Here is a 12,594-nt window from a genome sequence, read left to right on the forward strand (position 1 = left end):
ATTTTTGCAAACGAACATCTCCTTGGAGCCTGCTCTAAGGTAGGATATATAGGTAATCTATACTAATATTATAAAGAGGAAAGGTTTGTAATTATGTATGTATGGTTTTCACGCATAAACTACTGGACTGATTTTGATGAAATTTGACACAGACAACCTTTAGAGTTTAGACCCTGTGAAAGAACATAGGCTACATTTTATTTCGAAATATGTACCACGGGCGAAGCCGGGGCGGACCGCTAAACATAAATAAAGAATCGAGACGGCGGAGACCATCGAAATTGAAAACTATTAGTGACCGTGGTTAGGCTCTTTGACACTAAAACTCTAAACACAGATATAAAAACAAAAAATAAAAACATATATCTAATTTATCTCTGAAAAGTAATTGATAAAGAGTACGAACAAACAAGTTTTTCAAGTCTCCTAAACACAGGAATTTTGTTTTGACTTCGACTTTTAGTGATAACTCTCTTGTATGAAAGATAATTTATTACACTCCTCATATTATATTTTATTTTAAAACACAGACACGAGTAAAGTACCGGTTGTCTAGAAGAAATTACTATATAGCGATAAGGCCGCCTTTTGTTACAATGTATCCTATATTATTCAGAGCAATAAAGCATAAATAAATAAAATAAAAAGTGATTTTAATAAAAATTGGAATACACAGATAGTATGCACGGATATACCCGTTTTTTCCAAGATATAAAACGGGTATATCCGAAATTGTAATCTGTAGATTGTAAGATGTAGATCTTAGGAACGGTTTGACCGATTTTGATAAGTCTAATATTATACTCCTCTATAATTTGCTGAGTCAGCTAGTTTGCTATATAATTTATGTATTAAAGTGTGCTTATGTACTCACTTGGACAAATGTTAATGAAAATGCATACCTAATAGAGAACATACTGTATAAATTACTATGGGCGAATTACTAGAAATTGTTACGTAATTATAATAATGGTGATGTTATGATCACATATCTAGCGAACAGAAAAAGGGCCTCCTTTTAAAATAATAACATTTCAGTCTTCATTGATTGACGAGCCCTTTGTGAAAGAATAAGTGTTTTAATAATAGTATTGAACAAAGGTAAGGATATAAAATATTAGTTCGGTCAGTTTAACCAACTAGCTAAAACTATAAAGATTTAGTTAGGTAATTCTTTCATGATTTTCAGGTATTAAAAGTTATTTTATGATGTACCAGCTTTCCGTTTTCGAAGGAAAACCCGCATAGTTCCCATTCCCGTGGGATTTCCGGGATGAAACCTATCCTATGTATTAATCCAAGTTACCCTCTATATGTGTGCTAAATTTCATTGTAATCGGTTTAGTCGTATTTGCGTGAAAAGTAACAAACACACACACATCCTCACAAACTTTAGCATTTATAATATTATTAGGAAGGATAGGATGGAAATGATTAAAAAAGAGGTAGTTGATCAATAAGGTAAACTCACATTTTCTGCTAAATTCGTTTAATTATTGGCACATTTCATATTCGTAAATAACTCCTGTAGTAGATACATACATATTATTACCATTAAATGCTACACCAGCCGGAACATAATCTAAATTCATTAATTTCTTAGGAATGATATTATCAGGTTTCAACCAGTACAGGCCGTCATTTGCTGCTAAAATAACTCTGCCATTATCATCAACTGCTATTGCTCTAGCTGCATTTTTGGGAATACCAACAAATTCAACAGATTCTTGAAAGTCTTTTAATAACACTTTAATGAATTTGGAATCACATTCGTAAAATATATTTTCCTCTGAATCTACAGCCATTATAAACGCACAGGGCACGTTTTCAACGCGATGTTTCTCAGTGTTCTCGTCGATTCTATAAACTTCATTATCAGGGAACAATACTGCGTATAAGTTATCAGAGTTTCTAGGTTTGAACAGCTGTACTATATCTTCGTCTTTCATGCCTATAAAATTGGCTCGATCTGTACCATTCAGTATATGAAGGCCATCATCGCTAGCAATGTAAACTCGATTATTTCTTACATCCACAGCAGCCGCTTGGCCATTTACATTGTCAATTAGGATTGGCTGACCACCTCGTAATATGTATTGATCCATTTTTGTCTGTATTTCATCGTTTTGTAGCGTCTCTAGATCTATTAACGTGAAAAGAAGATCTTTGCTGAGGGGGTCGTAGACTAAATTTGTTGGTAAACCTTTCATTGTTAATATTGTTGATTTTGAGTATTTTGTATTGTCGAACACATGTGAACATTGGTCGGCTACCGCTGATGAGATTAGTAGGAATAATAGCAGCATTTTCGATCTGAAAATAAATAGTGATTAGCAATATATAATTTTAAAGTATTGAATGTAAAATGTATTGAGTGTAAATGTTGTCAGATGACTGCAATAACTATCAAATAATTTTTTGAAAATGTGAACTATTGAGAAATTCTGAATAATTTTCTGATGAAAAAAGTTACTCAAGAGATAAACAAAATTGTGCACTTCATAGCGTAATATGTTTTCAATGAATTGTAATTGAATTATTTAACCAATAAATTTTCACGATAACTGTCTTGTTAAAATTAAGTGCGAACAATAATAAACATGTGTAATAAATCAACACGACAATAAGTTCCTTTAACAAAAGATGTTTATTTCACAATAATTGTAAATTTATCATTTTTACCATTTTAATCACTACATACAAAGTCGCTTCTCTGTCTCTATGTCCCTTTGTATGCTTAAATCTTTAAAACTACGCAACGGATTTTGATGCGGTTTTTTTTTAATAGATAGAGTGATTTAAGAGGAAGGTTTTAGTATATAATTTATTAGGTTTTAAACCAAGCGGGAAAAGCCGCGGGCGGTAAACTAGTTAAATATATTATTGTTGTGAATGTACTTTTGAGGTCACTTCATACAGGAATAGGAAAGTTATCTGGGGTTAACAGAGAAATGATACACTTATGTAAACAAATAACATATTGTTTATCATATTTTTCATGTAAAACAATTAATACATGTTCGAGTTATGTTATTGTCATGATTAATTTGTTTTTGAGTCTTCCGTTGTTTTCAAATTTATTATAGTTAACTAGCTTACCGCCCGCGGTTTCGCCCGCTTTCTCTAAAACCTAATAAATTATATACTAAAACCTTCCTCTTGAATCACTCTATCAACATCCGTTGCAAACCGCATCAAAATCCGTTGCGTAGTTTTAAAGATTTAAGCATACAAAGGGACATAGGGAAATAAGGACAGAGAAAGCGATTTTGTTTTATACTATGTAGTGAGTAGTGATTAATAATAATTATTGTTGTATTCGCAAAGTTAAACGGCTGAAGGATATAGGATAGAACTTTTCACGCAGATAGACCGTTCACCACTTTTATTCTGTGAGAACACCAAAGCAATAGACGGATAGACGAATGTTTGTCGAATCTTTATTTAAGTATTTTTTATTTTACAATGATAGTTATTTTTTAACAAATAAATATAATCTTTAATATACTAGTTACAAACAAATTATTACGGTTAAACTTAGGTAAAGGAATTTAGGTTAAAAAATAAGTTTTTGATTACATAATTGTTTAGTCTTTTGTTACTTAAAATAGACAACAAAAGAATCGACAGGTTGTTTAATTTAAAATGAAATTAACTGAATAATAATATAATATTAACTTCATTTCGTAAAATTCATGGTTAGTCTATTTTATAAAAATAATAAGCAACCAGTGCAAAATCAATATTTAATTACGTTAGAAATTATTATCTAGATTCTATATTATTTTGTCTTTTTTATATCTGACAAATGTACCGAAGAAATTACATTATGAGCAAAACTCCCGAAAATAAGTTTAAAAATCTAAAAATGTGAGCAGAAGAAATTAAATATTGAAAATTAATAATACATAATAATGTTAGTAGGGCAATAATGTCTACTTTAATAATAAATTATATACTCAATTAATGTAATTATTATAAATTATATGCAATTACTTACATGCTGTGTACACAATCGTTTGATATTTAAACAAATTGAAAGTGATGTCTGTTGTACAAAATATGACTGGAGTTCAACGCACTTTATCAAATTGGACTAAATTGAGGAATTATAGAAAAATCACTGTAAACTGACGTTTTTTTACTTCTAAATTAGTATTTTAAAGTATTTTAATGTTTGTATTTGTATGTATCGACTATGAAATAAGATTAGCAATGGAAGTTCAATAAATGTTGTTATATAGGAAGGAAGGAAATATAGATAGTGTTTCCATTATCATACGAATAGAAATAGATAGTTATTTGAATTTGTTATTGTTTTTATTTCATAAACTATTGTGGGCGCGTATCAAAGTATTGTTTAATTATTTATTCTAAAACTCAAACTCAATCAAATGTAAATATAATGCTTATCACATAAATTTTTTAGCAATTCATTTATTATAAAAAATAATGTTTATTTAATACTAATGATGTGTTTCCTAATAGATTTTGTGTTTTTTACATATTACAAAAATATTAGACAATTTCGTTCATTACCTAGGTTTTGCGTAAAAGAGCAACAAACATCGTCATATTATCCTCACAATTTTATTTTTAGACATTAATAGTTACCTTTAAATTGCAAATAATGTGAACATGTCTATTATACTACATAAAATTTTAATGTATAATAGTTGTGTGTGTCTGTGTTGTCGTTGCATTTTCCTTTCAAACTACTACGCTGATTTTGATTCAATTTTAATTTAACTTCGAAGGGAATCAGACGAACCAGACTTAATATGTTTGTTTCATAATAAAATTTAAAAAGGATTTATCGATATTGCAGGAAATTTCATTAAAAACATGACTGAACTGAACAAACATGATTAGCGAAGTTATTAAATATATTTTTAAAGAATACTTGGTGCGTGATCTACAATCGATATCGAAGCCACACACCGATATTTTTAGAGTTTTTCCTTGTGTGTCAAGGTATTTGAACGTACAGAACGTTAGTCCAGGCTTAACTTAAAAGTACTGCATGAATTTACTTCAAATTTTGCATAATTATACAATATATGTATGACAGTTAATAATAACAGGTCGGACCAATATATAGACTACTAGCTTACCGCCCGCGGCTTCGCCCGCTTTGTCTAAAACCTAATAAATTATATACTAAAACCTTTCTCTTGAATCACTCTATCTATTAAAAAAAACCGCATCAAAATCCGTTGCGCTGTTTTAAAGATTTAAGCATACAAAGGTACATAGGGACAGAGAAAGCGACTTTGTTTAATACTATGTAGTGATGATAAACGATCACGCTGACACCAATAGAAGCGGAGATTTGCGAGTAAAACCGCAGGGCACAGCAAGTAGACAATAATTTTATCTAATTGTTTTTAAAATTAAAGATTATCGTCTTTAAACTAATTCCAGAAACCGTGGTACAATGGAAACGCATTAGGAACTGTCTCTCCACGCATAAATGAACATGCGTGTAAATAACACTGCTAATTTTACTATTATATAATGTGTTTGCTGGTTTATTTTCGTTTTTATTGCATTTTCAAAATGGTATAAGGAAATTGTCGATACTGTTTTTATGTATTTACAATGTATATGTATGTTAATTAGGTTGCTTAACATAACCTACCGTATCGTCGAATTCGATTGGGTTTACAAAACTTTTCATTTATTTAGTGATTACTTGTAATATCCAAAATATAATATTAAAATTAATAAATTCTTTGATTTTTCACAATAAGTATAACCTCAAATATTCACACAAGCCCCTGGGGCTTGTGCTTGTGTTGTGGGACTTGTGTAAATAAAATAAATAATAATCTTACCATATAATATACTAGCGGTCCGCCCCGGCTTCGCCCGTGGTACATATTTCGCAATAAAAGGTAGCCTATGTTCTTCCTCAGGGTCTAAAGGTTGTCTGTGCCAAATTTCATCAAAATCGGTCCAGTAGTTTATGCGTGAAAACCATACATACTTACCTACATACTGTATACATAATTACAAACCTTTCCTCTTTATAATATTATAGTATAGATATAGTATAGATAAAGATAACATATTTATATTATTAAAGTTTCCTAACGGTGTAATAACCATAATCGACTCAGTACACTATTTCTTCGATCCGATAAATCTCAACTACAGCTTCAAGGACCTAATAAATTTATTTATTTTTGTTTCAGGAACATGCTCTGTATTACCCTAATTCTAACATGTTTAACGTCATCAGTTACACCTCATAATATATTATACACAGCCTATCAAAAACCATACACATCAATATTCAGCGAAGAACAGGTCATCTTCACAACAAATCATAACATAACCAAGCTATTAGTACCAGCTGATGGAATTTCATACATCCAACATTCAGACATACCATCCATATTCTTTACGGTTCACGACAAAAATTTGGAAGGCGAACATTGTATTTACGTACTAGAAGGATTGGCTGCATATGAAATCCTAGAAGGTGGAAGAGATTCAACATCAGATTATGGATCCGATAAAGCTATATACTTCGGTGCTAAAGACGGGGTATACGTATATGATGCAGCCAGCCTATCAGCCAAGAAATTCGGCCCCTTCCGTGACGACATCGTCCAAATACAAAAAGCAAACGGTTCAGATATTATCTTCTATTTAACAACACAAAACAGAATATACAAACTTGAGAAACACGGAATGGTCAGAACTAAAATAACGTCAATAATATGTGCGTTGGAATTCGTTCTGGACACCTCGAATAATATTTACTATTTAGCTTGTGAAGACAAATTACCCAGAGTTGTAACACCAAATGGAGATTTAATATCATTTTTCTCTAGTGTAACTGGTGATTTTAGTGACGTAAAACTTTTAAGACCTGCATTTATTATGGACAGTTGTGTACCATTTTTTGCTGATGACGTTCTCTATATAATGTACTCCAATGGAACGAGTGAGAAAAAAGACTTTCATATAAAGGAAAAACCATCAGCATTTAGCATTGATTCTATGTTGTATGTAGTAGCAGCTATTAATGGTAAAATTTATGAATTTAATGTATTGGAGATGTTACTGAAATCAATGTTTAAAGTACCATCGCACTGGTCTATTAATTTAAAGAATATTATCATGTCAGTGATAGATTCAAAGGACAGCATGTAATACGAGTATTGAGTTAATCAATTTCTTGCATTTTTACGCATTGTTATATTTTGTTACGTCTGTTGGGATTTTTGATGTGTTTTGAAATAAAATAATGAATATTCAGTTATTTACTTGTTTTATTTAAATATTAGCTTATTTAACCTACAATTCTTTGTTTTTACGTTTTTCGGTCGCAAGATTCACTATATTATCGGCTTTGGTGCCCAAATACTTTTTCAATTCGTTCAATTCCTTGTGTTCTAATAACGCAATCAGATTGAACTCATAAATTTTCTTATTGAATGCGTAATAATGGATAATTGTCGCTTCTGGACCGAAACCAGTGGGAACAGCATCGGAATCAAATATAATGCTGTAAAATACACTGCCTCCTTTCTTGTTAATAACAAACAGTGCTTTGTCAACAACAACTGCGAGACCCTCTTCAGCAATAATCGGAGGCTTCACCAGTACAGCCTTGGAGAAGTTTATAGGCAGGCCTATGATCTCTTTAATTCCTTCAGATGTTCGCACATAAATCTCTTTGTCAGAAGTATAGAAGAACAGATTGTCTTCGTTATCTAGTTTAATTTGTTCAGCGTTTTTAACATCTTCGAGTTTCTCTTTGTTGTTTCCATTGTCAGTGACTCTGTATACAAAGTTGTCTTCAGTTAAGATGTACAACACATCGCCTTTGCTAGCTATAGCGATAGATATGATATTATCAGTGAGAGAGCCGTATTTATTAACAGATTGGTCTTCGTCATTGTAAAGGTATATACCGTCACTTGCAGCTAAGTATACTGTTTTTTTGTCATCAACAACAGCGGTGGCATCTCTTCCATTTTCTAGAATCTTCTTCGCGACTCCATCTTTTAATACATACAAGCCTTGGTACGTACGTTTTCCGCTTGCGTCAACATCAACTTCAGTAAAGAATACGGTTAAATGGCGATTTTCATCTGAAGCGTTGGAATCTTCTACTTTGAAGTTTAGAGCGTTATAATTTATGGCGTTTAGGGGTACCACTATATTGATGATGTCGTGTTGGCCTGTATACTTGACGTATTTGTCAGAGAAGTATTCTTTCTTGATAGGCGTAACATGATAAGGGCCACGAGCGGGAGGGGCGGCATTGGCCAACCCGAGTAATAAAAGAGCGGTAAAAACTTTTAACTCCATCGTGGAATCTGAAAATGATAACATGAATTTTAATATTAATATTACAGTTATATTTACTTTACCTCGAAAGAATAATATAATATTACAACAACACCACATCCCCTCCATAATTGTGGTCACAAAGGCATAAATTGAATGAATGAATGAATGAAAAATTATTTATTGCACACAAAAATACAAGATTACAACAAAGAATGATACAAGTTATAATATGTACAGAGGGCGGTCTTATCGCTGTAAGCGATTTCTGCCAGACAACCCGAAAAACGATAAGGATTACATATTTTATGGTGATGGTGCATTACATTTTGGATACATAGTATGCTCTTGAATAAAATTAATAATTAATTGAATAAGTGCCGATTTTTCAATGCCTGGATAAAACTTATTCGTCGAATAATGTATAAAACTACCATTTTAAAAACGTATTCTAATTGTCCGTATTTGACAGTTTACGTGACATTTTAATATCATCGTGTAATACTTTATTGGACGGATAAGTTTTATCCAAGCATTGAAAAATGGGCCCTAAATTACATAAATTAGCAATTGTTTTTTTTTCATAATAGCAATTCCTGTTAAAAGATTAGTGGAATTGATACAAAGTATAAAACAAAGTAAAAATCAATTATGTTCAAAGTCATAATGTGTCAAAGAATGACAACATTAATTATTTATTGAATATTATCACCATTTCTGATTTCATATTAATAAAACTAGGACTTCTCTACATGCGTATATGATCCGAATGCAGGCTGCAGGGTGAAATGTCAGTGATAATATTTGATAATATTAATTGTGCAGGCGCCACTTAGTTATAAAGTGACCTTGCTTTACAGAAATAACTAAATAATAATTATTTATTTATTGTTATTTATTTATGTACCTATCTTATGTTCTGACAGATTCAAGGACGACATTCCATTACGAAATCAATACTAATACATTAAGCTGCAGAGTTTGTTTGTTTGCTTGCTTGGACGCGCTAATCTTAGAACCCAAAAACTTTCGTACCACAATTTGAAAATTAATATTAAAGATCCCTTTACATAAGGTTTAATATATCATGCGGCATCACTGCGGGTAAAACCACAGAGCACAGCTAGTTTGTAATAATTACAATTAGCTATGCCCCGCGGTTTTACCCGCATTACTTAGCTCCTATTGGTCTTAGCGTGATGATAATATATGTATAGCCTTCCTCGATAAATGGGCTATCTAACACCGAAAGAACTTTTCAAATCGGACTATTAGTTCCTGAGATTAGCGCGTTCAAACAAACAATCAAACAAACTCTTCAGCTTTATAATAATAGTATAATAGGTATAGAATAAGTAGGTATAGATAATACAATGCAACTAAAGTCTAAAATAAACAACTTCCTTCTTACTCTCAATTACAATGAATGCGAACACCTGATAGACCATAAACTTATTTAGGTAACTTAAAACTTACATAAATCACACAACACACAAACACACACACACACACACACACACACACACTCACACACACACACACTCACACACACACACAATCAATACACTTCCTTTCTTTAATATTTATACCTCTATCCATCTTCTATCAACGATATTTAGAATGTTTTCTTACTTATATATATTTTTATTTTAGTTAATGAATATTTACCATGTTTTTGATACCGTTATAAATTTTGGAAAAACTTGCATAGTCTTAGTAATAAATCCTTACGTAAATTGTAACAAAGGACGGATGAATGTCTCCTATAACACAGGTTTTTTTCCTAGCATAGGAGACATTGTTCAAAATGTCACAATAAATGTACCACATAATATAGTTATTATATTATGTAAGTTGTCTGTTGTGTTGTAACCATGTTTGATTGCAAATAAAAAAAAATGATTTGATTTGATTATAATAGTTCTGTTAAAAAAAAAATATGTTAAACATCAATACATATTGATTTTGGATGAGTGATAATAAAAACATTTTCTTTATATTGAAGTTACAGTGAAAGAGATGAAGATATAAATGAAATGTCTATCCGTTTGTCTGATAGTCGAAAAGACAAACACTTTATTTTATATGTATAAAAATAATTTAAAAAAGATGTGATTTAAGTACTTACTGTCTCTCTTGATATGTTGATAATGACTAAATACTTAGTTTTATAAATGGCAGATAATGTGGTTATCATTATTGTTTATGTATCGAAATTTTTGGGAAATTTTAGTCAAAGAGCAATGCATTGAATACAATTCTATATTCATGTTTAACTGGATAACTAAGTCTCACCTACGGAAATAAATACTTTAAAATAATACCTAAGTTGACACTTGATTTCGGACTTGTTATAAAATCCGTCTTCTTGTTGTAACTAACAATCTTACAATCTAGTGAAAGTCCCATAGAAATCGGTATATTTTTAATATAATTCCAGATAAATAGACAACAAGATAAGCGGATAGTACACTAGTTTATGTATTGGTATGGTATTTGCAAATAATAATCAAACATGCACAAAATTAGATACTGAAAATTAAATATTATTTGTAGCTAAAAAATATAGCTGAATTGTGTATCAGCTCTTAGTCTATGACACAGTACACTATTTTTTTTTATTGACAAACGAGATGGACGTTATCTAGAGAAAATGCTCGAGATTAAATAATTAGTTATTGTTGATTTTATTTTATCTAGGACCATTAATAAAATAAACCAGCTAGCCTAAAATAAAGCCTCTTGAGCTATTTATCTGATAAAAAAAAATTGCTGACATTATTTGTTGCAAATAAAGTTCTATACAACTTTGGTCCAGTAACTTTTTGTCGTAGAACTATAAATAAAAAAGTTATAAGCGAAAATGTTCAGAAATTAGGGATATTTATATTTTTCAATTAAATTTTTTTTTATAATTTTACGAAGAAATGAAATGAGACCATTTTTGTAGATTGGTATGGTATATTATATCTTATTTTAGTGTGTATATTATGTACATATTTTTAGTATCATCTATTTATGTTTAACTTTTTACCTACCTCCGCTGTAGTAATATTGTTTTTCACACAAACTGTTGGTTGCCTGGAAGAGATTACTTGTTAGTAATAAGGGAGCCCTCTGTGTTGTTTGTACTAGTTTTAAGTTCTATTGTACCTACTTTTGTTATGTTGGCAGCACAATAAAGTGTTTAAAATAAAAAAATAAAATAAATAAATTGTTTTTCGAGGAACAACTTTTACATACAACATTTTTTCATTTAGTAAATAATATCTAAGGTTTTACAGCGCTCCGAAGTGAATACTATTTTTCAGTCCCATATCGTTATTAAATTATAATAAAATTTTTGTTTAATTAGACTGGGAATTTTATCTACCTATATTTATTATCAGAACATATAAAGCAAAACAATAAATATGCGTAACAAAAACAAGATGGAGTAACTATCTAAATTCTAAAGTAATTTTCCGATATTCAAAAATTCGTAACTCAGAAACTAAAAGTTTCCTCGAAGTGAAATTTCAGATTTAGGTTCCATAGGACAATAGCTAACCACAAAAAAATTTACGACTCTCAACTCCACGCCCTATAATGTACAGTTTTACCATCTTTATATTATGTTCTGTGTTTACTATCATAATATTTGTAATATCTCATGAAGTGGGTCATTTTTGTTTATGGGTCATTATACAAAAATGGGGTAACTCAATGTCACCAGCCAATTTATACAAAGTCTTATTATATTTTAATCAAATAACAATCTATTTTAAAACAATAAAGCGTCCTTTATTTGGTCACTCACTTTCACTTCTTTATTTAAAATACAAATTGATAAAAAAACAAAATTAATACCTAAATAATCAGTACTTTGGCATGTCACAACTCCGAAAACCAACAATCAAGTGACTATTTTATAAACATTATCATTGATTAGAGAAAACTTACTAATTCAGGACAATCTTTGATATACATAGTATTATATAGTATAACTTTCATAACGAAATGTTTAACATTTTATTTAAAAAATAAAAATAAACTTTGTCATCGTTTTTATTGGTCAGTCCGTTGTGTGTTTTTTAAATTTGAAATTCTCGCTAAATTTCACCAAGTCGAGGTCAAATCCCTGTCTAAATATTAATGTTGGTAATGAAGTTACTTGTGCATCCCATATTTTGATGGCCGTCATAACTGTACCAGCGCTAGGGTTGTGTTTGTCCTCTAAATTCGTGCTGCGCCAGTCAACATTTCAGTCCTATGGTGAGTCGTTATTTTATTGTTAAACTGATTTTT

The 12,594-nt window shown here is 30.6% G+C and overlaps 3 protein-coding genes across 3 annotated transcripts; 1 reads left to right on the forward strand and 2 right to left on the reverse strand.

The window, feature by feature from the left end:
* Nucleotides 1-1,058: 1,058 nt before the first annotated feature.
* LOC123703703 lies at nucleotides 1,059-7,223 on the forward strand. The gene is made up of 2 exons (XM_045651794.1): nucleotides 1,059-1,101; nucleotides 6,198-7,223. The coding sequence occupies exon 2, from the start codon at nucleotides 6,202-6,204 to the stop codon at nucleotides 7,162-7,164; it is 963 nt and encodes a 320-aa protein (XP_045507750.1). The 5' UTR covers nucleotides 1,059-1,101; nucleotides 6,198-6,201; the 3' UTR covers nucleotides 7,165-7,223.
* Nucleotides 1,473-4,209, reverse strand: LOC123703707. The gene is made up of 2 exons (XM_045651798.1): nucleotides 4,001-4,209; nucleotides 1,473-2,313 (listed from the first exon to the last, which is right to left on the reverse strand). The coding sequence occupies exon 2, from the start codon at nucleotides 2,304-2,306 to the stop codon at nucleotides 1,494-1,496; it is 813 nt and encodes a 270-aa protein (XP_045507754.1). The 5' UTR covers nucleotides 2,307-2,313; nucleotides 4,001-4,209; the 3' UTR covers nucleotides 1,473-1,493.
* Nucleotides 7,224-7,265: 42 nt separating the features above from the next.
* Nucleotides 7,266-10,448, reverse strand: LOC123703699. Its single transcript, XM_045651786.1, has 2 exons — nucleotides 10,436-10,448; nucleotides 7,266-8,336 (listed from the first exon to the last, which is right to left on the reverse strand). Exon 2 carries the CDS (start codon nucleotides 8,326-8,328, stop codon nucleotides 7,309-7,311), a length of 1,020 nt encoding a protein of 339 aa, XP_045507742.1. The 5' UTR covers nucleotides 8,329-8,336; nucleotides 10,436-10,448; the 3' UTR covers nucleotides 7,266-7,308.
* Nucleotides 10,449-12,594: the final 2,146 nt, after the last annotated feature.

The sequence above is a fragment of the Colias croceus genome, chromosome 27 (assembly GCF_905220415.1).
Source record: "Colias croceus chromosome 27, ilColCroc2.1".
Taxonomy (NCBI): domain Eukaryota; kingdom Metazoa; phylum Arthropoda; class Insecta; order Lepidoptera; family Pieridae; genus Colias; species Colias croceus.